The 27,336-nt window shown below is 46.7% G+C and overlaps 1 protein-coding gene across 2 annotated transcripts; it reads left to right on the top strand.

Moving 5' to 3' along the window:
• The first annotated feature begins 1,717 nt into the window (after positions 1-1,717).
• LOC309886017 (myeloperoxidase-like) lies at positions 1,718-24,030 on the top strand. 2 transcript variants are annotated; one of them, XM_082776529.1, is made up of 15 exons: positions 1,718-2,103; positions 3,573-3,958; positions 4,690-4,767; positions 6,209-6,302; positions 7,269-7,444; positions 8,628-8,751; positions 9,629-9,758; positions 10,894-11,100; positions 12,116-12,431; positions 14,788-14,948; positions 16,744-16,990; positions 17,356-17,526; positions 19,745-19,982; positions 21,674-21,897; positions 23,139-24,030. In XM_082776529.1, the coding sequence occupies exons 3-14, from the start codon at positions 4,692-4,694 to the stop codon at positions 21,894-21,896; spliced, it is 2,163 nt and encodes a 720-aa protein (XP_082632655.1). In that variant the 5' UTR covers positions 1,718-2,103; positions 3,573-3,958; positions 4,690-4,691; the 3' UTR covers position 21,897; positions 23,139-24,030. The 2 variants fall into 2 exon arrangements, with proteins under 2 accessions (XP_082632655.1, XP_082632656.1); XM_082776530.1 differs by lacking the exon at positions 3,573-3,958.
• The last annotated feature ends 3,306 nt before the right edge of the window (positions 24,031-27,336 follow it).

Below are 27,336 nucleotides of genomic sequence, written 5' to 3'. Positions count from 1 at the left end.
GCAGGCTTTACAGCAAAGCTGAGAGGAGTCTGAGAAAGGTTTAAGACCTTCAGGTCTTGGTAGGTTAAAAAAATAAATTTAAGAAACAAAACAATGCTGCTTTGCACTTTTGGATTTGAATTGCTGCACTGTATCCCAGGTGTTGATGACACTCTTGGTGACATCCAAAGCTCTGGTTTCTTCCTCTGCCAAACTGTGCCCTTCCTTAGGTACTTCCCTTCAGTCTAGATCTGGATGCAAATGCAGCCAATGGTCACCTGGGGATTGGTGTCCTCTACTGACTAAGGAGTTGCTCCTGTTTTTGATTTTGTGCATATTCATTAAGAGCTGCCTAACAGGGATGTCTACGTTTCCATTCCTGGGCCTTTGGTGACCATTTACTGCATGCATATTCTCTTTCGCTTGGCAGCTCCAGTATGCTCTTCACTTCTGGTAGGCACATCATCACTGGCAACACCAAGCATATTTGGTAGCAGACAATACTGGCACTGGACACACATCCTCAACAAATTAAAGTAGAGAATAAGTTAGGAAGGCAGCAAGGCCAGTGGACAGAATCTGTATTTTTAAAAGTTATTTCTTCAGGAAATTTACTTAGTGTCTTCTCAGAATTGAGATAAAATATCAATGTGTGGTTGCCCATAGTTCCCAAGATGAACTGGAGTGCCTGAGTTCTGACAAGTTTCTGAGTTTATAAAACTTTCTCCAGAAGAACAAGACTTGGATCAGCTTTTTACAGACTTCAAGCAACACAAGAGTTGAATACTCTTGCACAGCTCTTACTTAAGACCTGTAAAACCTGAAGATGTCTAGTATGCAGGTAAGAGCTTGACCTGGGCTTGTGGATCACTGCCATGGTCCCAGAGAGTGAGGGAGGCAGTGTATGTCTCTGGGTAGGATGGAGGGTGCATGGGGAATGGGATCATCTGTCCCAACAATCCACTTACTGTAGCCAGGATGTGAGCTTGCTTACTGTGGGCTTCCTGACTGCTCTTGGTCCAGATATTTGGTTAAAAACAGAGAAATGCACTAGGTGCATGAAGCTTTTCTCAGTCCTCAGCAGTCCTGTTTGTCAGTGCTGCTGGGCCTGCTGCACTGCCAAGGAAATGCCTGAATGACTTGATGGAAAAGCAGCTTTTGTCTGACAGATTTTCTCCCTGAGGACTGGAAAGAGGGGTGATATTTTTCAGGCTCTTTCATGAGGATATAATTGGCTTTATATAAAGGTGCTGTTTTGTCAGAAAGCCATCTGCAGTCAGAAGGGCTTTGCCTGGCAGTTCTGAGGAGCCCATAACTTGACAGAACTGCTGTAAAAGCAGTCAAATCCTTTCCTGCTCACTGGAGCTGCACCATTGGAACTCAGCAGTTGGGACTGCAAGCACAGATGGAGAAGACCACCCCTGCTCATTAGAGCTACACCTGGTGGGAGAGCATCCTGATCCAGATGTGGATCTGATCTGGATCAATCCAGAAGGAGATTGAACCACAGACTTTAGAGGAGCCTCCCAACTGAAACTTTTCTATAAAACCGTCACTTTGGCATGGTTCAAAATTGAGCTGTGGTGGTCCAAAGCAGGCCCAACCAGGAGGGTTTGCCTCATGAGAAACTCAGCGCTACAGAGCTTGCTCCATCAGTGGTGCAAACCTCCACCTAGGACAATTGTCACCATTGTGTTTTTCAGTAGGAGAACTTGGAGTCCTGTAGTGATGTGGAGATGCCTGGTGCTTTGATCTGACCACCTCATGGTCAACAGAACCATGCTTCCTGCGGACTCTGCCTGGGCAAGCAGGCAAACAAGCAGCTGGAATGTAAACCTCTGCTCTGAGGTGACATTGCTTGAGCTAACATGTTCATTTTTTTACTCTAGAGAAGCAGCACACAGCGTCTCCTTTGCAGGTGAAGGTGCTGAGCACAAGGGCTTGGCATTTGCAGTGATACTTGGCAGAAGGCTTGTACAGAGAGGCCCAGATACATGGCTGGTCCCACACATGGCCATCTGGCAGCACGTCCACATCTCCATAGCAAGGGAACACTGAAGAGAAAAAGCCTCTCTCAAAACCTCCCACTATCAGGATTTCTAAAGCAGTTTTAAGAGCAATTAAGTAAGTTCCTTATTATGAAATGCAATTATCAGCACAGATGTGCACTAACTGTCTCACTAGCCTTTGAAAAATCCTTATCCCCTTCTAACCAGTGAGCTACATGATACAGCAAAATAAGCACAGAGATAATGGCTTCAGCAAGCTGCCAGCTCTGCCCCTTTGCACAAGAGCAGTGCTGCTCTCGTTGTGCAAGCAGCTGATGGTGGTGGCTCAGGGAGAGGTACTTTGCTTCTGTCTCTGACAAGCTGAGTGCACAGGAAGGTGTGGCGTGGTGTGGGGGCACCTCCTGAGGCTCTGGTCCAACCCCTGCCCACAACAGGGCTACCTCTGAGGCCAGGGAGGATGCTCAGGGTCTTCTCCAAGTGAGAACCAAGGGTGGAGAACCAACCACTTTCCTGAGACCCGTCCCAGCACTGCATCACCCTTGTAGTTGTTTTTATTAAGTCCAACAGGAATTTCTTTTGCAGCAAACATGCCCATTGCCTCCTGTCCTTTCTCTGTGCACTTCTGAAAAGAGTCCTGCTCTATAATCCTTCTATTAGACAGCCGAATCCAGTGGGGTTCTTCTGAGCCTTCTCCCCACCCAGCTGACTAAAACTGGCTAAATCAGCTCTTGTTGTATGTCTTGTGCTCTAGGTGCACAAGATTTTGATTTCACTCCAGTTAATCAAAAGCTGTCTCAGACAAGCAACTGCAGAACAGGACACTGCTCCAAGAGCAGCCTCACCTGTGACTCATTGCAAGGCTGGCAATTGGCTTTGCAGATTTTCTTTAAGGGTACGGCGCCACCTGTGTAGTCCAGCTTTGAGGACCCAAGTATGTGTTGAGCTGCTGCTGGAGGCACTGTACCACCACTGCTCATTTAATCTGGTGAACACCGGCAGAGACTTGATTATTCTCAAACTGTAACTGCTGATCCAGGGAGTTTATGGTTAGGAGAAGTACAACTGCAATAAACTCCCAGTTAGTGGGGAGCTGATGAGTGCTGGTGAGCAGCTCCCTTGCTTCTACACACACCAGCTTGTTTGCCTGCCTAGCAGTATTCCATTTCCCTGCATCATCAGCACAGCTGTAAGATGGTGAGGATTTGTCCATCAGCTGGATGTGCACGCAGACAAAGAGAGGGGCTTTGTACGGTGGAAGAGCTGCTGCTTTGCCAGGTGAGCTCCCAGGAGTACAATGGCAATTTGGACAAGGGTGAAACCCCTATGTGAGCTACCCAGAGCTTGAGATGTGCATACTGGAGGTTGGTGCATTCCTGCTGCATGTTCAGCCCATCAGCCAGGTGCCCCCTCCTGATGTTCCTGCCTGTGGGGCTCTAGGAGTGATGTTCATGGGCCTTTCCACACCACAGCAGGAATACAAGGCAGGGCAGGGAGGTGTGACGGGGAGTGATGAGCAAAGCAGACATTCCTTACAGCTGGTGGCTCCATTGATACTTAGGACACTTTTTTTTTTCAACCTTTAAGAGCAGCAAAGGATAAAGAACACCATGGGGAAAGGACACCTGTCCCTGTAGGACATCCCCAGGGGGGAATTCAAGACTCCTGAACCACTGCAAAGTACTACCTTATGTCTCTCCCCCACCAAAGCCATGCAGAAGCGCTGCTAGAGCAACAGGCTGTGTGTCCAGCTGGGTGTGCAGAACTACTCGCCTCGTGCGCAGGAGCCCCCTGCTATGGAGCTGGGGTGGGGAGCAGCACTGTGGAGAGTCACTGAGCCCTGTGGGTCAGCCCAGATAGCCTGGCACAGATAACAGCCTGCTGTAGATAACAGCCTGGTGCAGATAACAGCCTGGCACAGATAAAAGCGTGTCCGTGGGGGGAGCCGTGGTGAGGACAGCAGAAGACAGCAGGTGAGAGCCTGGCACAATGCATGCTTGCTTTTGCTTTCACAGACCACTTACTTCCACACTGCGGATGGGGAGCCAGGGCTGTGCCTAGCTGAGGTCTGAGCTTCCCCACCTCTCCCCAGGGACCCCAGAGCCTCTCTCTGCCCCACTACCCAGTGCAGCTGGAGGCTAGCAAGGATGGGGCTGGACCATGCTGCTGTTGTTGCAGGGAGTTCCCCCATGGGGAATGGGTTTTACTCTGAATTTTAAGGTGAATGCTATGCTGCCTTTGCTTGGTACCTACCTTGCTCCATGGTGGGTGCCTAATGATGCTCCATTGGCAGCACCTACAGCTCTGGGCTCTGCTTCTGATAGAACCAATTGCTTTGGAGTGGCCTTGCTCCATGCTGGAGGGAGGTGAGGGGTCAGTTTTGGGCAAAACATCCCAAATCTCTGCGTGCAGAAGACCTTGCAGATTGATCTCTCTTTTCCACCCCCACCCCAGCTGAATAACCAGTGGCAGCTCTCCTAACCCTGCACAAACTCGCTGCATGATCAGGGCAGCTGCTGGGCTCTCTTGCTGTTCTCCAGCTACTCCAAAGGATTTGAGTCTGTTTTTAAAATACAGCTGGGGAAATAATTGTCCATCTGCTTCTGGGCTTTTGTATAGACATGGGGGAGCTGCTAGGGACTTGCTACTCATAATCAGGTCCGTGGCTTCTCAGTTTTCTTCACTTCTTGCACTTTTTTTGCAGGGATGAAGGCAGAAATCCTCTTCCCAGGATTGCTGGTGGTCCTAATCCTGTTCCAGGCACATGTATCTTCTTCCTATGGTATTGTTCTGTTCTTGGGTTTTGCATATCAGGGTCTTGTATGTTCTGAGTAGGAAAAACAATGAAGTCAGGTCTAGGAGAATCTGAATTACTCTCTTTCAAGCAGCTGAGCCCCAAAGAGAGGTCAGAATAAAACATTGCCAGTTTGTATCTACTGTGCCAGCAATCCTGACAGCTTCAGGTGTTTATCAGTTTCCTACCTGATTTCTTAAAATCACATTATAGGAGAAGTCAGCTCTCAGAACAGCTCCATCCCCATGGTACAGAGGTCCTCCCACCCCACACGCTTTGCAAAGTGTCCCCTGGGAGCGCAGTTTGGCTCTGCCGGGCTGCAGTGCTAGTAGCTCCATCATGCATCGTCTTTTTTAGGGAGGCTGAAAACTGAACTAATTTCTGTTCTAGTGCTGATTTACCCTTCCAAAACCTGTAGAGACCTCTGCTTGTTAACTCATGATTTTAAATCATTATGGAAAACACATGCCAGACCTTGAATTTATCTCATATGGTGGTTCAGGCAATAATTTTTCTTTCCAAGATTGAAAAAGAGGTGAACTCTGGGTTGGTTGTGGAAGACAGTTAAAGGAATCTTGGGAGAATCTGGAGACTTTTTTTTTTTTTTTTTTTTTTTTTTTTGCAATTTGTGTTGATTTCTGAAGCTGTAGGAGAAAGATCCCACTCAGGGATCAAGTGGGATAGCAGGGGCTTTTCCTCTTGCTCTGTAACCCCCAGCCAGCTGATGATGGGGACCAAGTCCATTTCTGGGAGCTCCCCAGAGCATGAGGGGAAGTGATGAGAGTGGGAAGAGAGCAGGGGGTTGCAGGAGACTGGAGAAAGTAGTGGGGAAATCGGCATGAGCATCCATCTGCCTTGAGACGTGGGGATATATAGGACCTTTTGCCAGTTGGTGCCACAGGAGAGCAGCCAAACTCACCATAGGTGTGTTGGAAAACGTGGCTATACCCATTCTATTTTAAAAGTATTGGGGAATGAAGACAATGATGTGAAAAAACAGGAAATGAGAGCTTTTAATGCTGAGCTGTTTGACATGGCAGCCAGAGGTATCTGTGCAAGCTGTGAAGGCAACTATGGCTGTAGGCATATCAATAAAATAAATGACAATAATTGGGATTGCAAAATATTTTATAGAAATAGCAACTTCTTCCCCCTAAAGCAACAGGAAGGATCATGCCTACATCTCTCACATGGCTATTTGAAGCCTCCACCAATGGAGAGACCCTTTCCATGTCTGAGGAATGTAGTCACGCACAGATGTCTCTCTCCCTCTCCAGAGAGAGTAGCAGCAATTGCTTCCAGCACTGCAGTGCAAATATCCCCAGGTGCTGGTGGCACAAAGAGACACCCACTGTGGCACAGGGAAGCTCTGATGTGACTAGGCATGGGACAGTGTTCTCACCTCTGTTTTTTCCATTCCCCTAATGAGATCTGTCCAAGGAGCTATCAGACGCATCCCTCCTGAGCAGTGTGTTTGAAGCCAAGCAGATCGTGGATTCAGCCTACAAGAACACACGTGACCGGTGAGAGTTGGGCTTGGGCACAGCTGTCTCATGTGCACGAGCCATGGCCTGGTCTCTGTCACATTCTGGAGGGTCACAGCCTCAAGGGGGTGTCCAGTCTCCTCTTCATATACCCTTGTGGTTTCCCCACCCATCCTTTGCTGCCTGCTCTCATCCTTGGATCCTCAACTGTGTCTCCGCAGAAGGCCTGGCTCTTTGCATCCTGCAACTGATAGTGCTGCCTTGTGCATATTGGCTTCCCCCAATTCTGCACCATATCTCCAGTCCATGGTGTCGCTCATAGCTGGAACAGTGTTCTCCCTGCCCTCCCTCCCTGCTGAGTATTGCGTGGCTCTGTTTCATCCCTTGGGAAGGTCCTGAGGAGGGCTGGAGCCAGCACAGGATCCTGCTTATTCATAGTTTTTCACCCCCTGCGGAGGACGCAAACCACTGTAGACTGTGCATTTGCTGATGACTCCAGCTTCTACCACTATGGTGTGAGAACATATGGCTTCCGACTGACCTATATACCTCCTCTTTCTATTGCCATCTGTTGAAAACCCCTCACTGGCTTAGGAACCCTCCATCTGATAGCCTTTCAGGGCTCCAGCAGCATTAAGACAGGGTGACATGGAGACGCTTGGGACCTCTGGATGGAGACAGGCACCTGCAGGCATTTATTAGTTGGAGAACAGTTGAGTGAGGTTTGGTTGCCTCAAAGATGTAAAGACCTGAGTGCTCTGATGTTTTCTGGCAGGTTGGAGAGATTGCCTTCCTGCACCCACCCTGCTCCTCTGCAGAGGGTGGCAGGAGCAGCCTGCTCTCTTCCAGCTGCTGTGCAGGGTGGTAGGTGACTCTGCCTTTGTTGGCAATTCCAACTCTTAACATGGCAGATCTGGGGTGCCTGAGGCTCACGTGTGCAACCTGCAGGACTCATGGCTTTGGCCCATTTCAGTCCTGCAGAAGTTATTTTATTCTCCCTTGCAGCATAAAGAAGAACCTGGAGAATGATGTCTTGACCCCTGTAGAACTTCTGAGATATTTCAAACAGCCAGTGGCAGGGACTCGGGCTGCTGTGCGGGCTGCAGATTACATGGAAACCACCCTGACCCTTCTCAAGGAGAAGCTACGCTGGGCCGTGAAGGGGGACTTCAATGTCACAGGTCAGGGTGTCACTTTGCTGGGAGGAAGGCAGAGCAGTGCTATTGCAGACAGATGGGGGGCTTGGTCAACAGGACTCTGTGGGGTTTATGAGGAGGGAGGGGAAGGGATTTATGGGGGTCAGGTCTTGGATCCCTCCCACCAAAGCTGAGTGAGCTGTCCCTGTGCCACGCTGAGGCGCAGCGTCCTCCAGGAAGCAGCAGTCCTTGCCTCCTGGCAAGACCACTTTGCTGAGAGCAGGAGGCACATTAGGGGCAGACAGAGAAACAGCCCAGGGAGGCAGGCACAGGAGGGCTCTTGTGATGTAAAGATAAACTCATGGGAAAGCAAAGCGTAATTAATCTGATTGCTGCAGACGCACTGGCAGGCCAAGATGCAAGTCACAGTGTGCTCCAACATAGCTCCAGCATGAGTGGGAGTGGGGAGACAGGGCTGGGTGTGCTCAGCTCCTGCCTCTCCGTGCCAGGAGCCTTTCTCCTTGCCAGGGCACCCCGCATCTGCCTGAGCATGATGACAAACCATTCTGTGACCCATCCTGTTGGTGGCAGCAGCGGCTACGAAACCTCCAAGGGACTCGGGAAGCGTGCTAGCAGCAATGGCCAAGCAGGATTTGCTGGCTGAGCTCAGCCACTTACCTCCCATACAGGAGGAGAGCTTCGCGGTGGAAATGCAAATGGCATCCCCTTGTGCTGCCCGGCCACCCGGGGGTGCCTTCTCCGAGCAGCTTTGAGTGTGTGTTCAGTGGTGGTGAGGCACACTCCTCCCATAAGGGAAAGATTTGTAACAAACTTCTTGGATGACTGTAATTGTTAGCAATTTATGGTGGAGATAAAAAGGAAGGGGAGAGGAAGGGAAAAGGATTGCTAATGCTAGAAGCTCATGCCTCTTCTGCACAGGCTTAATAATATCTAAGATTTGATCACAACTTTGGTGGTTTTAATGCTTTCCAAAGCAGAAAAAGCAATCTGCTAAAGAGCATCCTCAGCACAGGTCTGAGCAGGATGACCTTTGGTGAGCCCCTTGTGCTCAGAGCAGAGGGTGATACAGTGGTAAGGGTGATAAGTGGTCCCCTTCTTAGGCGTCAAGGGTACGAGAAGGGAAACTTTTTCCTGAGCCAGGGAGACACCACAAACTCGACAGAGCCAGTGTGTTCCTGTGTGCTTATCCTCTATGGTTACCTTGCAGACATGCTCACACCAGCTCAGCTGGGGATGATTTTCAAGGCAAGCGGATGTGACCAGCAGAATGAGGAAATAAACTGTGAATCTTCTGACCGCTACCGAACGATCACTGGCAAGTGCAACAACAGGTGAGGAGGCTGTGTTAAAGGGAAGATGAATGCATGGGTCCTCCATCAGTAGGAACAGACCTATGGACCTATAGGTGATCCACATAGGATGCCTTATTTAGGGTTTTGCAGCCCACAGAGTTGTTTCCTAGATGTATGAAGATTTTAATTACAGCCTTGCTTCAAGGGTTCTTGGTGTCATACATAAATGAGCTCTTTGGCCAAAATGCCAACAATTCTGACCCTTCTGTCTCTGCTTTCTCCTGGGTTTTGTCTGGATCTACCCCCTTGCAGGGTTTCATAGTGCTTCCTGGCTTCCTACCTGGGTATACAACCTGGCTGCATGTGAACTGGGGCATGATCTGGCCATCTCCATGCCCCAGTCTGTGTCCAGGAGGAAATCTGGACACACAGGCTGGGTGCGAGCACCTTGTGCAGGTCCCATGGGTATATGGATGGACATGACTGTAACATGGAATGTAAAAACTGTTTCTTAGTACTTACAGAGTTTTCCTAGTGTTTCGTATGGCAAACAGTGGAGTATTTTCAAAGGAACAGCGCAGGAACATTCCACATCTCTCCCCTGTTGCCAAGTACCTACTAGGCAGAGCACGTCCTGGCAGCTGTGGCCATAAAACGCTTTGGCCATAAAAAGCTGTGTCTCCCTTTTCTCGGGAGGAGAAAGGAATTCAGACAGGTCTGCCTGCCTACAGGATGACTTCGCCTTCAGATGTCTGTATAAGAAGCAGGGAGAGAGCTAGCTGTGCCCTTCCATTTTCAGAAGGTGGTGGCTTCATTTGGGAGGGAGATCTAGTATCTGGGATAACAATGGGTCCATCAGACCTGAGCCAGACCTAGTTCCACTAATATTTTGCTGTTCTTCCATTCACTGGTGCAGGAAAAACCCATTACTAGGAGCTTCAAACAGAGCCCTGGCCAGATGGTTGCCAGCAGACTATGAAGATGGTGTGTCAATTCCCCATGGGTGGACAGAAAAAAAGCGTTTCTTTGGATTCCCCTTTCCACTAGTAAGTCCTTACAAGTCTGCTAGTTAGCATCATCATTATCAGGAGGCAGGAAGATAAACTCACCTACGTCAGGTGTCATCTGACTATATGAGAATCTCCATGGTGACCTAATGGAAATGCTTTCTCACTCCCATGCTTGGATGAAAAGCAAAGGAAAATTAATCTGATTACTGCAGAAGAAACAAAGAAAGACCTGCATGATGCTTTCTTTTAACTCAAGTGCATTTAAGCCAATATAATTTACTTTAAGGTCTGACTCAGCTTTTTATGATTTGTTTTGTGGAAATTGTTTGTCTCTTGAATGGTCTCCTGAAAAGCAGTATGCCAGAGAATAAAATGAGCAAGAGAATCTCTGGAATAAAAGACATTGAGCTATAAATTCTGTTTATGCACCCATGGGTGAGTAATCAGTGAGGGATGTGTGTGTGGCTCTGGTGGCACCTGGCGGGGAAATGGTTTCAGGTCACTTGAGCTTGGTGCACCACCAGCAGTAATGAGGAGCAAAGATTTTCCGTGTTGTGTGCCTTATTGTCACAGTTCCTTGTGCTTCCTAACTCTGCTCTAAAGCACATTATCAGGGCTGCCCAGTTTCTCCTTTTTCTGCAGTAATAACTGAAGGAAGAGCTGATGGAGAAACGGTGACAGGGGACAGAGCAGAAGAAAAGAAAAAGGGTTTGGGAGAGTATCCTGTCTATGCGAGAAGCGTACCTGACCAAGGAGCATTTGAACTGTGAAGGGTTATACATGTTTTAGTAACTAGAGGGAATTTACTGACAAAACCTTCAGAAATTCCTAAATACTTTTATTCCCTTGCACTTCTATTTCAAAGCAATATTTGAAAAAAAATTGCCTCCCTTTCCCAGTCTAAGAACCAGAGTATGGCTCTTTCTTAGCCACTTCCATATGTCCATTAAGGGATGCTCTTTGCCTAGAAGCTCAGAAACCTGGCTCGATTCAAGAGTACAATGCTCAGCAGAGGTCTCTCTGTAATACCTTCCAGTCAGAGGCTTTTTTTTTTTTTTCTAATATGACATAAGAGGAATCATTCCTTGTGATTTTTTGTCAACAACCCTACAGATGCACCCATTCCTATAGCCATTTTCTAATGCACGTATTCTGCCTTCATCCTGTGCAGGTTCGAAAGGTTTCAAATGAGATCGTCCGTTTCCCCCCTGCGCAGCTCAAGCTGGACCAGCAGCGATCACTCATGTTCATGCAGTGGGGTCAGTTTATTGATCATGACCTTGATTTCAGTCCTGAAACCCCAGCCAGAGTCACCTTCAGTGGCAAAGTGGATTGTCACACCAGCTGTGCCAAGCAGCCCCCCTGCTTTCCCATCAAGGTACAGCTAGCCTGCCTCTTGCAGAGAAGCTGGGGACAGGGTATCGGTCCTCTGACCAGGAGGTGCTGGTGGCTCTCCCTATCCTGGCCACCAAGGAACAGCCCCACAGAGCAGGCCAAGGGGGACAGACCACTCTTTCTGAGGTGGCAGTGCTCACTCCAAGGAGCTGTCCCCAGATGTAAGCACATCCACAGCCTTTCCCTTGTTTCCAACCTTTAACCCCATCTCCTTCAAGAATATGGATTTATTTCGGAGGTATAATGCAAAGACAACACAGACGGTGCCTGGGTTATAGTAAGTGTGTCAGAGATAGGATTTGGTGGGTGTTAATGTCCCATTGGTACCCTGGAAAATGCCTATTTGATGGTTAATTGCTCTATAGCGTCTGGAATGAGGAAGTGGCGAGCACCTGTCAGCAGTGGCTAAGGCTTTGAGCTAGGAAACTCAACAGCCACATTGCAGTCTCTGCTCCAGTAAGCACACATCCACCCTGCAGCACTACTCTCCTGATTTTCGGGGTGTGTTGCAGCTCTGGCTCGCTCGCATACCCATATTTCCTCCCAAGGAAAACTGTGAAGGGTTGGGGCATCACTGAGTATTTGCCACATATGCATTTGAAAACACAGCCAGTGTTACAAGTGCTGGATGGCAATTGTCCACAAAGTGGAGTAGATATGGACATTAGACTGCAATATAAGATAGGAACACACGAGCTTCTAAGATGTGATCTGATACGTATTTACCCAGGGGAAGAAGTTTAGGTATCCTTTGGTCTTTCTTTCTGGACATTCAGGCACCTCCAGGCTTTCATACATATTTGGGACTCCTAAAAAAAGCATCTCTGCTGTCTGTCTGACACTTCATAGGTGGGAATTTGGACCAGACTCAACACTGTCTGCCATGAAAGGTGCCTCTGAAATCACTCCTGCCTGACTTTTCTTATGATTGTAGTATCACATTGCAGAGTTTCTGCACCCCTGAAATGATGATGAATTATTCTCTTATCTTTCTTCAGATCCCACCTAATGACCCACGAGTTAAAAACACCAGAGATTGCCTCCCATTCATTCGCTCAGCTCCTGCTTGTGACAGTGGTAAAGCAATTCGAGAACAGATCAACGCGCTCACCTCCTTTCTTGATGGCAGTGTGGTGTATGGCAGTGAGGTGCCTTTGGCCAACAAGCTGAGGGATCAGACCAACCAGCTGGGCTTGCTGGCTGTTAATCGGAATTTCACTGACAGGGGCATGGCGTATATGCCCTTTGACTACATGTCAAAGAACCCCTGTCTTATGGTCAGCAAGGGAGCTAAAATTCCATGCTTTCTTGCAGGTAAGTTGGCTGTTGAAACCCTTGTACATGTAGGTTCCCTAGTCTTGAGATCTAGAGTGAACAATTCCACCAGCTCGGGTTTAGTTCTTTTATTGCTTGTTTCTTGTATTTAAGTAGAAAAGGGAGCATAGCAAAACATGGTGAATGACTAAGGCAGGCAGGTAGGAGAAAGCACTTCACTTACTGAGTCTTTCTTGTGACCATACCACTGCTGTGATGTTTCTCCATCTGTGCTCAGCAGCCCTGCCCTGGAGTAGAGCCAGGGACACAGTGCTGCCATGGGTGCCATGGTGCACCCAGGGCCCCATGTAGCTCCTGGATGGAGCCAAGCGAATGCAGCAGTAGCAGACTGGCTGGGATACATTGGCTTGTCCATGCTCGTCACTTGGCAGCTACCTCTCTACTATCTGGATAGATACAGATGTGTTTGTGCTGGGCTGGATCTCTACCAAGAAATATTTGCTAGTGCTGCTGCACTGACAGAAGCTCAGATCCCAGCTGGACTGAGAACAGGACTGATTGCAGACTGAGGTGACCTGCCACCAAGAAGGCTGGGGTGCACTGGCAACATGCTGGCAGCGCAGACCTTTATACATTAACAAAATCTCCTGCTCCATTTGTCACCCTTTTGGCATCCTCTTGACCATTCCTTCAACTCAAGCTAAATCCTTTTGTCCTGTGCAGAGCCGGGACCTTCCATCTGCTGTTGCTTGCTGCTTTGTCCTGTTCCCAGCACACAGAGGCCAATATATTTCATTTCCCAATGCCCTAAGCAGTGGTCTCTTCCCCCGGCTCCTGCTAGTGAGGAGTTGGGTGCTGCAAAAAGTGTGTGAGAACCCACAGAGCAAAGTTTCTCACCCCTTGGTCCTTCCTTTTGGCCAGCAGGACCTCCTGTCTAATACTTGATGGCTCTGGCCACACTGGGCTGTTCATGGCACCTGAGGGCATGACAGATCTCATCAGCTGTGGAGCTGATTTCTGTTCCCTTGCACCCTGTACATCTGGCCTAGGCTGCTTTGAACAACATCCCTGTACACCTTGGTGATACATCCAAGGTGACAGGACCAGCAGGAGAGCTCTGCTTGGTGTCATCCTCCAGGTCCCTCTTTTCAAGTTCTTGGTGTTTTCTGTTTTCCTTGGCCTCTCACACCTGCCTATCTCTCCCATCCATTGCTCCATGTCTCCAGCTGCTTCCCCAGTTCGTGCAGGTCCTCAGTGAGGGCCCTGCAGGGCCTGTGACAGATGCCCAGTGGGGAGCAGAGCAGGCAGGTGCATCGGGTGCTTCCTGGTGTGGGCTTCCCATCCCAAGCAACTCTGGGCTGCCTGAGCAGTTTCTGTTATATAGCTGGGTACACGGACATCAACAAAATTATAGTGAAGGGGTTCAGGCTTACTCAGAGGCTCCTTGCAGCTCCCCACAAACTCCTTTGAAAATTCAGTGTCTTATTTGTGACTTTTCCGGTCCCTGAGAACTGAGGCAGCTGTACATGTGCTGTTACCTAACAGGGTTCAGCGATTTCATTATTGGAGTTCCTTTGGAAGCCCTGAGTGGATGCTGTCTGCTGGAGGAAACCTCACAGTGCTTGTTTTGTTTCTTCTTCCGTAGCCTCTTACAGACAGTCTTTGATAGTTAATGAAAAGGGCTCTGTGCTGAGTGCATGAGCGAATCCCTCTATTTACTATGGATCTAGCGGACTAAACACTATGCATTTACTCTTCTCTGAGTGCTTCTTTATACTCTCATCACCTGCTTGCTTTCAGGTTTCCTGCTCTAGACATTTGAAGAAGGATTTAATATTTCATTGTTATGCCTTTTGTAATATATTCCTTCAAGTTGTGACTCATTTTGCTTTTACTTTTACTTTTCTGAGAGCTTGATTGTGACTGTCTTCTTGCTTTGGCCATGGTTTCAGCTGGTTCAAAGGATGCCTTCTGACTTACAAAGCTCCCTTGGCTGTCCTGACTTCCCTCTGCCCATTTTCATTTCTGTCTTGAGCTCTGAGACTGTTGCTCTGATATACGAGCCTAGAGGAGACCTACTTGTATTTAACTCCTTAAGTTACCTCTCATAGACTTTTTTTTTTTTTTTAACCAAAAAATGGGCACAAGTGTGCTCATCTTGGCTATTGCTGCTTTGGCAGGAAATGGCTTTTCACCAGAGCTCTTTGGTCCTCTGGACTGCTCCTTCTCCTTGTGTGTGGTTCTTATCCATCTTCTTCATGATGCAGATATTGAGACACCTAAAAAGCTCTCTGTGCGTGGTTCAAAGCAGGATGTTTGCTTTCTCCCAGTGTGAAGCAGCCAGGCACATGCAGGACACTAGCAGTAAAATTAAGCACTCTTGTGATACTCATAGGTGACTCTCGAGCAAACGAGATGCTGGAGCTGGCGTGCATGCACACGCTTTTTGTGCGGGAGCACAACCGCCTGGCTAGAGGACTGAAGAGATTAAATCCACACTGGAATGGAGAGAAGCTCTACCAGGAGGCACGGAAGATTGTGGGTGCCATGATCCAGGTAGAGCCACCATGTCACACCCCAGCTCTGCTGCCTTGTCTTGCAGCCTTGCAGAGTTAATATGGTGGGATTGCTAGCGTGGGGTTTCCATAGGGTGCAGTGTTTTGGGGTGCAAATAATCAAATGCTTTTCACTAACTCCTTTAGTCTAAAGTAAAACCACCCAGAGATACCTGAAATAACATGTGCAGAGGGGGTCTCCCTGAATCTTTTATGTTCCTCTACTGTTACATTTCTGAATTGTTTGATGTGTTTTTAACTGCATATTTTTGTTTGATGAACATGAGGACAGAAAAGTCAGAGGAAAAGTTTTCCCAGTGTTTTGTGCAGGATAATAATGCTATTGAAGATTTGGGTTAAAATTCCTCTGGGTCATAAGTCTGATCCTCTCAAGAAGCCCTATGTGCTGGTGGGTGCAACCACCTGTGATATTCTGTTGTCCTTATGGTTTTAGAGCAGAGATGCTTGGGTCCATGCTACACTACAGATTTTCCCCTGACTGAGATGGTAGGGTCACAGAAATACTTCTGTGCTTGGATGGGATCTCTCAGTGTCTCTAGTCCAGCCTCCAGTTCAGAGCAGGACCAGCTTCAAAACAGATGAGGTTTCACAGCTGGCAGAAAAGGCTGGCTCCTATGACAGAAGAAGACACAGGGTTACCAAAGGCAGTGCTTAGTCATATCTAATTGAAAACCTATTTTCTAAGTTGGCTTGGCAAATTCTTTCAGTAATATCAGAAGGTTTAAGTTTTTAAAACTGTCAAAATTGCATATTATGATAGTGTTGAATAAACAAATATTGAATAAGCCAATGTGGAGAGATTTAAACAATTGCAGTAAAAGCATTGCCTCTTTCATCGTGTTTACATCAATGGCTTAATTTTCTTGCAATTTGCAGTCAATTAAGACATTTCCTGACAAATAATTTGATTTTTCGAGTTGTATGCTTCAGCTTCCTCAATAACCCAAAGAGAGAGGAAGCCAGGGCTGGAAACCTCTGCTCTGAGAGGACTAACAGCTGCCCATGGGAGGTGATATCATCTGTGTCAACACCATAGATCTTTTCTCTCATCTGAAGCAAGTAATATGGGAGGGAGGACGACATGCAGTTCTACATGGCTGCTGGAAATGGGCTGTACCTATAGTTCCAAGAGGAAATATTTGAGAGGTTGTGGCAGGCAATGCTAGCTTTCATCCTGCTCTCATCTGTCAAGATGTAAGGCTAGAGGTGAGGACCATGTCTGAGGACAGCTGAGCAGCAGCAGCAACATGTAGAGAATCCCAGTGCATTACACACAAAGGTTGAGCATGGGTCAGGCATCAGCAGTGTCTGTGCTTCCTGATGTTGCTGAAGCTGTTATGAAGCTTTGCATTTTCATCCCCTTGTCAGTGCTAGAGAGTGCAGAGATCCCTGCACATGGCTGGAGCAGCACCCTGCAGTGCCTGTGCCTGGAGCTGCACTGCCAATGGCATTGGGCAATGGTCAGGTGCAAAAGCTGCTGTGAACCAAGGCTACAGAGCTTTAGAAATACAATTGTCACTCAACAGTGTCAGAAAGGATCCTCAACAGACTGCCAGAGCACTTGGGTCAAGGTCTGATGAGGTGAAAGGAAAGCTGGCCCTGGGGAGTCTGGTCTGCATCTTGTGTTAGCAAAATTTCCTACAGAAATAGCATCAGAGAAGCCCAGTCTGACAGCTCCTGTTTAAGATGTACGCAACAGCTCTCCCATTACTTTGTTTCCAAGGAAACTGATGCTTAAGCAATTAATGATTCACACTTTCCTTGTTTCTCCTTAGATTATAACCTACAGGGACTACCTGCCTCTTTTGCTGGGAGAAAGTTTACAGAAATGGATTCCTTGCTACCGAGGCTACAACGAGGCTGTGGATCCTCGCATATCCAATGTCTTCACTCTGGCTTTCCGTTTCGCCCATGCTTCAATTCCCCCATTTGTGGGCCGATTAAACGAAAATTATAAGCCCATAAATCCCAAACTGCAACTCAGCAAAACCTTTTTTGGTGTCTGGAGGATTGTGAAAGAAGGTAAAGCCTTTCTTGCATGTCTTGGGTGTACCATTACTTCATTTGGCCCTCTCTGGATAAGCTCCTGCATCAGTCAAACTTAAAAGCAGCTTGCATTAAATAAATGTATTAAATCATCTTTACTGCCAGAGTAGTTTTCCCAACATAGCTGTTCTCTGCAGTCAGATGCGACCCATCTTATTATGATGTATGCAGTCTGATTGCTTAATTGTTGTAGTTTCTAAGAACATTCAAAGTATTTTTTCTAATGCTTTATGTGCAGGAAAACTGATTCTCCTGTACTTACAATTAAATACAAGCCTCTGGAGCCTCTTTCGTACACACTTTCCACCCTAAGCTCACAAGTTGCTGTGTAACTGTTGCAGGCGGTATCGATCCCTTCCTGCGGAACCTGATGGCCAGTAAGGCCAAGCTGATGACACAGAAACAAATGGTTGTGGATGAACTCCGGGATCGGATGTTTGAGCAGGTTGAAAGGATTGGGTTTGATTTGGCTGCACTTAACATGCAGCGTGGCAGAGATCATGGCCTTCCAGGTAAGCTGGCTGTGGCAGCAGAGCTGCCAAAGGAGAACAAGTGAAAAGCAGGCAATCTTGTTATTGAACATTGAGAAACATCTCCAGCCCATGCTAGGCTGAAACTTGTCTTAGAGGACTTTTCCAAACCTTTTAATCTTTTCTGTACTACCATTGATAAGTAGGTTGCAGGTTGTGCAATGAAGTCAGAGCCTGGCTGGAGCTGGAGAAGACACATGGAGGCACACAACCACAAGTACACTTAGCATTGCACAGAGTCAAGCATTCAGTAACTGATGCATTTATGTTGTTGTTTAAATGCCAAAATTATGAAAGTGGTTCACCAAGGGTGTGCAGGAGTCATTAGCAGAGTTTGGGCCAGAAGCCCCCATGGCTTCTCTTCAGACATTTGTATAGGTCCAGCACAGCCCCAGAAGACCATATATCTGAAAAAAAAATAATCTCATCATATTTTCTCTACAAAGGCAATGTCCCAGAAAAACAAACAAACAAACAAAAAAAACAACCAACCAAACAAACAAACAAAAAAAAACCAAGCATGTCAAAACAACTCACAGGGAGCTGCAAAATGCAAAACCAGTGTAAAGACATCGCAATATAGTCTTGAGAAATAGATTGTTGATAGGACTTGACAACAGAATCAAGGGTGTGCCATTGCCTAACAATGTTTTTAGGCTGACGTAAGTGCCTGGAGCTGCTGTGTCAGTAACATCCTGGGAACTGCAATACAGCTCACTTTGAAACTGTGATGAAGAATGCCAGATTCACATGTTTTAAGCCCAGACAGAGGCTTTGCAATGCCTGCAGATGCATGGTCTGGTCACAGGATTGCTCTGCCTTTTTATCAACAGTAGGTTTCGATGTTCCATTCTGTCTCTGGGAACGCTGCTGCACAGAACCTCATCTGAAATCAAATCCCAAATTTCTAGTTTTGTCTGCTGATCTACTGCAGTGGAAATGAAATGTATTTGTAAAAGTGTTTATTTGTGTTAATCTCCTTGTCTTTGGGTCTCAGCCTACCCCTGAGTGCTACTGTGCTCCTTGATGTTAGACAAACTATGAAAGTGGTGATAACATAGCAACATCAAAAAAGCTTCCTGATTCTTTTTCTGATACAGCAATATGTGGTTTCCTTGAATTGTTTGATAGTGGTACTATATGCTGTATCTTTTTCTATGAATTCTCACCAGCTTTTAAACATCTTGCTTACAGCTGAAATGTATGCTGCAGCATCATTCTCATCTCTGTACCCAGCAGTTTACTGGGCTGGAAGGTAGCAGAATGCATTAGTTCTCCATAGACTTTTCTTTTACTTAAGCAGTCATTTGATAAGATAGAGAGAGGATTGAATTGAGACTGCCTTTTGCTGTTTATGTGCCCAGATCAACAAGATGCAAAATTATCTTCCAGTTGTGGTCTAGTGAATTTCCAGCTATTTGCTGTAAACAAAATTTAATACAGCTGGCAATGTACAGTGTCCCTCTTCCACCCATAGTAGCTTGCCTTATGAGCTCTATTTGCAGTGTGGAATGGCTTGTCAGGGTGGCTAGACATAAATGTACGTGAGACCACCTGTGGGGAAGTACTTGGCCACTGTCCTATTGTACAGAGCATCAACATATTATCTAGATTCACTTTCAAAGAAATCAACATCAATAAGTTTTGTGAGGAAATCTCTCCTGTTTTTCCAAAGATCTCTGACATTGTCTGCTCACAGAGATACCTTAATGTTCCTAGGCTGTAATTTGGCATGCCCAGCCCCTTCATCTGGGTGTCCAGAGCAGAGGGGTAGGAGCAATCATAGCACACTCAGGATCAGGTGCCTGAACATATATCTCCTTTGCTATTGGAAATGCTTTGGGGTCACTCCTCTCGCCATCTGCTGCAGCTTCAGCAGGGCATGGGTCTCCCATATCTCCTCTGTCACATCTTCATGAGGTTGTTCAGGATACACCGTGGTTCTGGAGCCTGCATGGGGATCTTGGCAGGGATCACTTGCAGAGACATCCACAAATAGCATGGAAATGCCAGGCAGGACAAAATGACCCTCGAGCAATGGAAAGGCAAGAGCATTAATAGAAATATAGAAGAATTTAGAAAAAGGTTTTAAACATAATTGGTACCTACCTCTGCCCAGGGTACAGGAAAGAGAAAAAATCTTTCCAAAAAGGGAAAACATTATTGACCACTCTTTGCTGTGATACTCGACTACTTGCAGGTTACATCTCCTGGAGACAATTCTGTAGGCTCTCAAAACCTCGTGGTTTGAAGTCACTTGCTCAAGTATTGAAGAATCACAGTCTGGCAAAGAAATTCATGCAGCTGTATGGGACACCAAAGAATATTGACATTTGGATTGGGGCGCTTGCAGAGCCCTTTGTGAAAGGTGGAAGAGTTGGTCCTCTCATGGCTTGTCTAATTGGCACCCAGTTCAGGAAGATACGTGATGGGGACAGGTAAGAGAGGAGATGGGTACACAAACCCCAGAGGACAGAGTGAGACTGGAGTTTGTGCAGATTTCCTAATGGAGATTTGGAAACTGCTTCCAGTTGTTTGGTTATTTTTTTTTTTCATTGCTCCTCAAAATGTGTTTGGTTTTTGTTTGTTTGTTTGCTTTCCCTTTCTAGTGATGTTCTTATTCCCTGTCTAGATATATCATCCCTAGGTTGAGATTCTAGGCTGAGATCCCTTCCCAGCCAAGTGTTTTGACCCTCTGCCTGTTCACTATCACTAATTTTGCAAATTGTATTGACTTTTTCCATGCCAATGGTTCAAACACAGTGGTAATGTTTGAGCAATTTTTCTGCATTCAGATAAGTTGTTTTAAGGAGGCCTACATTACTACGTGTTCAAACACCCACTTGCTCAAGCAAAGGGAAACATGTAAGTACCTTAACAAGAAAAACAAGTATAGTTTTAAGGATGGGAAAACCAGGCTCCAGATGCATTGCCTTCACCAACTGGAAACAAGCTTCCAGGTTTAGTCAGACTATGTAGCTCACGCTGACAGAACTGTAGATGTTCAGTGTCTGCTGATGGGGTGGATAACACTTTGGGTAGTTTTTGAAAAATTGCCTGCATGCTAAGGGATGTTACTGAGGGACTAACACTGTCAGGCTTTGAAGGGAGTAAAGTAGATTAATTGTTCTCTTGGTTCTCTCCAAGTCCCAGCTAAGCTTCACTGCTTGCTTGGCACTGTCAGCATCCCTGATCCCTCTCTGCTGGGACAGATAGGCTGCTTCTTCATGGCTGTGCCCTGCAAAAGTCTAAAAACATCTGTCACCTTCACAGACCCTGTAATTACAGAACATGACCTTGCACAAATGCAGTGTCTTCTGTACCTCTTGGAGGTCTTAGAGGTGACTTTTCACTATTTGTCCATTCCACCCCAGTTATGAGGTGTACTCTCATGGGCATGTAGCAATTTAGGCTTAGTTTGCACCAGGAGATGGGTGGACTGGTGTTAGCTTGGCAACGAAAATCATTTGAGCAGTGTTGTGCTTTCAAAATACCTGAGGTCCTCTGCCACCTCCTCCTTGAAGTTGCTAAAGGACATCAGGTAGAGGAGTTAGTACCCTTTTCAAGGTACATTTGCCAGTCCTTTCTGAAGCAGGGTTCTTGCATTGTTTAGCAATATTGTCTGAAAATGGGATCATGATACCTGTTTCTAGGAAACTTTTCTGCCAAGTACATACCTAGAGAGACTTACAAGCTCAAAACACAGAGTTGGGAGCTTAAAGGCAGACAGTCTACTGCACATTTAGAAATCCTATTCATAAGGCAGGAATAGAAGAAACAATTTTTTAAAAGAGAGTAATTAGAGGGCTGTTCCCACCATGGCATCACAGTCTGTGTTGAGTTTGTGCTGAATATTCTATTTGAAAGAGGGTGTTTGTGCCTCAGTTGAAGAAACACAGGGCTAGGCTTTAATTCAACTGTATCTTTGTTTTATTTATATGGCAGAAATGCAATTCAAATTACTCAGCGGGTGAGACAGAGCATTTAACTTAAACACCAGAAATTTTAATTTGGTCTTAGCGAGGAAAAAAAAAAGCATTGGTGTTAATGGGAAATAATTTTGCAGGAATCTTGAATAAGAAGAAGATAGAAGGGAAAAATCTATAGTGTCATTTTCTGTCTCCTGCAGGTTTTGGTGGGAGAATAAAGGAGTTTTCACTCCTCAGCAACGCAGTTCACTGGCTAAAATCTCCTTGTCACGAATAATATGTGATAACACCCACATCTCTAAAGTGTCAAGAAATATCTTCCAGGCCAACAGCTATCCTCACTCCTTTGTGAGCTGCAACCAGATCCCAAAGCTGGACCTCAGAGCTTGGAAGTCAAAGAAGATGGAGGAAAGTACAGAGTAAGGTATAAACCTGAAACAGCAGTCAGTTCCTGCTTGAAAACAGGTGATATAACTGGGCTAAGCTCAGGCTTTAGAGGACTTTAAGTGTCTAAGCAATGCAGTCTGCGTTACACAGAAAACTTGCTTACCAAAATACTCCTGAGACTACCATGAAATGGCTGTTGACATATTAGGGCAGCCAAAGACCACTGCACCAGACACCCAGGCTCTTAAACAGAGCTGTCTATCACAGGCCTGAAAATATGTGCCAGGTACATGCCTAGCATGTGTTTAGATATATCATTCCATCAAGTCCACTGGGAGTAGTTCCTCCAGCACAGATTTTCCAGCATCAGCATTGCAAGGTGAAGCTAGCTTTATAGCTCTGGGATTTTTCTTATTCAATCTTTTCAGTTTAGCTCTGTTGTTGGTATACACACTTTTTTTTTTTTTTTTCCATCCAGCTTGTCTTTCTGTCCGGACCTGTCTAGGTCTGTCTTCTGCCCATCTCTGAGAATGCTGTCAGCACATCCAGGTCACACAAAAACCATCTCTGCACTTGAAAAGAGATTCCCAATATATGGACCAGTTTGTGGAGTTTGATTTATGCTAAGAAATATTTTACCTATATTTCTGGTATTTCCTTCATCTGCCTTCAGTTCTTGAGGTTTACTGCTTTAAAGTTTTAAAGTTCTTGAGGTTCAATGCTTTTTTTCCAAAATGATCTCTGAAATCTCTAGGAAGTGGATGCAGGCAAGAGCAGCTCTCCCCTGGGAAAAGTGGGCTGCTCTGGTTCATTAGGGCCTTTTCCTTATTAAACATCATCTTTCCCTTGCTCTAAGAGTCAGGCCCTGCCATGCTGTCATGCTGATAGCTGTGAGAAGGAGCAAATCACTGCAACTAGACGCAATCATTAAGAGCGCAGAGAACTCCAGCTGCAGTCGGCTTCCAATTCCCTTGAGGCTGTTTAGTTACATTTTCCGAAGGGCTATGGGATTATCAGCTTGAAAGTGTGACAAGGTGCAACCATAAATGTCACTTTCTTGGTACCAGAAAAGTAAGGTTTGGAGGACTGCAGAAAGCAATATGTAGGCAGGGATCTCCAGAGGTCTCTAGAGCAATCTCCTGCTCAGAGCAGAGCTAATACCAGAGTTATTGGTCCCACTTTTCCAGCTTAACCAATGCAATAAATCACACAAGACAATAGGGAGATATGGTGCTTCCTTTTCTGGTCTGTTAACGCATTGGTTTTTGTCTCCTGTAGAAGAACCACGTGATTCTTAATGTTGAACACTGAGGATTCCCCGGAAGCTTGGATTTGAAGAAGCTGCTGAGATTTTTTTATTATTATTATTATTTTATTCCTGTGTCTATGTCTTTACTGCCTGAAATGTTTGGGCATGATTGCTGTCATTCACTCTATTTAGTTTGCTTGAAGCCTTTCAAGTGAGATGGAATCCAGTGATAAAAAACTTCATGAAAAGATGTTCCAGATCTGTGCAAATTACTCAATATCACAACGCAAAAGAAAATGAGTTATCAAGAGACTCACTCCCAAACATACTGCTTGCTCAGGCAATTTCACATACACTGGGTCCCAGTAAGCTTTACTGTCAAAAGACAGGTTTTGTACACTCCTTTTGTGTGAAATAGCATTAAGTTTCCAGTCTACACAGAAAGGCATTGGGGCATCAGAACAGATTGCATATTTTCACTCTCTTTATTATTATTATTACCATTTCATTTTTATTTCTAAGAAGTACATACTTCGGTTTCCAGAGAAAATCTAGTAATTTCAGTGAAGCAGCAATAGCTTTCATGCACCCCAAACAGATTTATTAAAAACCCTCTGTTCCTGCTTTTGTTGGATATGGAACCAAGAAATTGTCCACTTGGAATAAAGCTGTTCTCTCATCAGTACCTGCCCCTCATCCAGAATGCCTAAGGCATCACACAGCATGATGGAAAACTGATAAATTGTTCTGCAGCCTGGCATGAGCCAGAATGACTTACCCCTGGGCTGTGGAGGTGATGGGATATGTCCTAGCAAAGACAGTACAAGAAAGTAAGACCTAATCTAGTTTCTCCCTTCAATAGCTTTTCCCGAAAGGAATCAAAATGTCTTTCTCTTTCCTCTCTAATTTGCTGTGCTACTGTAGTTGATCAATAAATTGCAATTTTGAGCTGAGGCCAAGACTTTCTTTACACTTTGTAAAAAGTACAATGACCAATGCCAGGTGGAGGGTGGTGATAGGTTTAATTTGGAGGTAATGGATTAAGCAGATTCAAGTGAAGAACCCATATATTTTTAAGGAAGGAAGATATACCTTGCTGTAGTCTCTGAGTCATTATCCTGTGTCATGTAGCACTACAAAAGCATTCCTCAGAAAAAGGGGCAGTGCAGGATTTAGCTCTAACAAACGCTTGACAGCAATCTCCTCCTTATCTCTCCCAAAAGGCAAAAAGCTCCTGTGAGATCCTCAGAGAAAAAGAAGAGGTGTAGGTACTGACTTCTGCCACCATTTGTCCAAGGTGTTGGGGTGATGCTGGGGTGACGAAATGCCCCAGGTGTGTAGGCTGACAAACATAAGCCTGGACATGTTTTGAACACAGAAGGGTTCTTACAAGCAAACATCCCCTAGGAGTGGGTTGAAGCCCAGTGTTTCTTGGTTAAGCTCATGGTGCTGAGAGTTTCAAGGGAGTCAACAGATTCAATGGGTGTGAGACACTGACTACACCGGGGATGTGCGTCAGTCTCTCTGGCTTTATTTTTTTAGTACTGGTTGTCTAACATGCAGCCCCAGCACTTACTCAGACCCTTGATGACACAGGAGGGCACATTCATTACCTTTTGATTTCAGCAATTAACTTATGAAGAGAAAATAGAAAACTTCAGTTGGAAGGGACTTACAAATATCGTCAAGTCTAAATGACTAGCTCAAAATCATAGAATCATTAAGGTTGGAAAAGCCCTCCAAGATCATCTGGTCCAACCACCCCCTACCATCAGTATCACCCACTAAACGCCTGCCGAGGCGATCGGCTCCGGGGCAGACGCGTTCTGCAGCAGAGCAGAGGATCGAGACAGGCAGGGCTTTTTTTTTGGCATAGAGGCCACTCAAAGCAGCCAAGGGAGCCGCAAGGATCCAGCAGCCCTCGCGAGGGAGGCTGACGAGGCAGCCCCTGGGAGCACGAGCGACCAGGACGGGCAAACAGGGCGGGGCGCGGCAGTTCGCGCAGGGAGGGCCCCTCACCGCTCTCTTTCAGCAGTCTCTCCCTTCAGTACATGTAACCCCCTTGTGAGGAACCTGGCCATGGTATAAACCAGGCAGAAAACCATGGCCTCCCCATCTCTTGTGGCCTCTCCAGCCACAGTCACCGATGTGGCTACTCAGACAGCGGGCTTGGGGAAACACACCGCCATCCAGGTCTTGGGCTGCAGGGTGTGCCCAGGTCTTCTGTCTGTATCCAGCAGCAGCAAGGGGTATGCCTGTGGGAGGTGTGCCCAGGCTGAAGAGCTGCTCAGCCAGGTAGTGGAGTTTCAGGAGGAGGCGAGCAGATTCAGGAGCATCAGGCAGTCAGAGAGGGAAATTGACTGGTGGAGATGTGCTCTACCCTCTCTGAGACAGACTCACAAGCCTGCCACAGCACAGGTGCCTCCTGCTGTGCAGAAGACAAAAGTTCCCTCATCCTGCCAGGCAGTAGGAGACCTGGGCCAAGGGGGAGAACGGAGGTAGGTTCCTGTTCGGGGTGGTAGGTGAGCCCTGTCCCTGCCCACTTCACTTTCCCATCTACCCTTATGTAACAGGCATGAGGCTCTAGTACACAACAGTCAGAACAATGAAGTAGACAAAAGCCCGTCCCAGTTGGAGAAGGTGCCTAAGGCAACATAACCTACCCCCTCCCCTCCCCCCCCCGCATTGCTACATCGCCTGTCAAGAAAGATAGAAGGGTTATTGTCATGGGGAACTCCCTTTTGAAAGGGACAGAGGGCCCAATATACCGACCAGATGCAACCCACAAGGAAGTCTGTTGCCTGCCTGGGGCTCAGGTGAGAGTCTTTGCTAAGAAAGTCAAGCGCCTGGTACGGCCCACCGACTGCTATCTGCTACTGGTCTTTCAGGCTGGTAATGACAACGTAGCAACAAGAAGTCCGAGAGCAATCAAGAGGGGCTTTAGGGCTTTGGGGCAACTACTTAAAGGATCAGGGGCACAGGTTGTGTTTTCCTCTGTCCTTCCAATAGGGGGGATCAATGCTGACAAGCAGACTCGTCACATTAACACGTGGCTTTGGGACTAGTGCAACCGGCAGAACGTTGAGTTTGTTGATCATGGGAAGGTCTACGTGACGCCAGGCCTGCTGTCACCAGATGGGATGCGCCTCTCTCAGAGAGGGATAAGGAGTTTTGCTCAGGAGATAGGGCTTTAAACTAGAGCTGAAGGGGGAAAGGGATAAAACCAGGCACGCCGGTGATGAGCTAAGGGATGGCGTGCTAGAATCAGAGGGACTGTGTGCTAGTGAGGTCCTTCGGTCGGCTTCATAAGGTGCTGTGTGTAGGGAAGCACATTTGAAGTGCTTCTACACAAACATACACAGTATGAGGAATAAAATGGATGAGCTAGAAATCTTGGCTCAGTCCCACAGCTATGACATCATCGGCATAAGCGAAATCTGGTGGGATGAGCCCTGTGGCTGGTGTGCTGCAATAGATGGTTACAGGCTCTTCAGGAGGGACAAGCAGGGTGGGTGGGGTGGTGATGTATGTGAAGCATGGGCTGGACTGTGTGGAACTTCAAGTTGGGAATGGCAAAGTTGACAGCCTCTGGGTAGGGATTAAGGGATGAACAAATAAAGGGGATATTGCTGTGGGAGTCTATTACAGACCACCTGGCCAGGACAACAATGCCAATGAATTATTCTTTGCAGAACTTAGAGATGTCTCGAGATCAACTTGCCTTGTCCTTATGGGAGATTTCAACTTGCCAGACGTCAACTGGGATCAACACACAGCTGACACAAGCAAGTCCAAGAGGTTCATAAAGCATGTAGATGCTTCTTGGTGCAGGTGCTAAGGGAGCCACCTAGAAAAGGTGCCCTCCTTGATCTGTTGCTGGAAAACAGAGAGGGTCTTGTGGGAGACATGGCAATTGGCGGCCGTCTCGGTCGTAGTGACCATGAAGTGGTTGAGTTTAGAATTTATGGTGACAGAAGGAAAACTACCACCAAAACTTCAGCCCTGGATATGGGGAAAGCAGACTTCAGGCTGCTCAGGGAACTAGTCAGCAAGGTCCCCTGGGAAACTGCTTTTGATGGCATTGGCATCCATCAGCACTGGTCAGTCTTTAAGCACTGCCTCCTAAAAGCACAAGATTAGGCAATTCCAAAATATTGGAAGGCAGGCAGGCGGGGCAGAAGGCTGGCCTGGCTGACCAGGGATCTTCTACTGGAGCTTAGACAGAAA

The sequence above is a fragment of the Aythya marila genome, assembly GCF_965140915.1.
Source record: "Aythya marila genome assembly, chromosome: 20".
Taxonomy (NCBI): domain Eukaryota; kingdom Metazoa; phylum Chordata; class Aves; order Anseriformes; family Anatidae; genus Aythya; species Aythya marila.
This window is presented reverse-complemented; position numbering and strand designations above follow the sequence as displayed.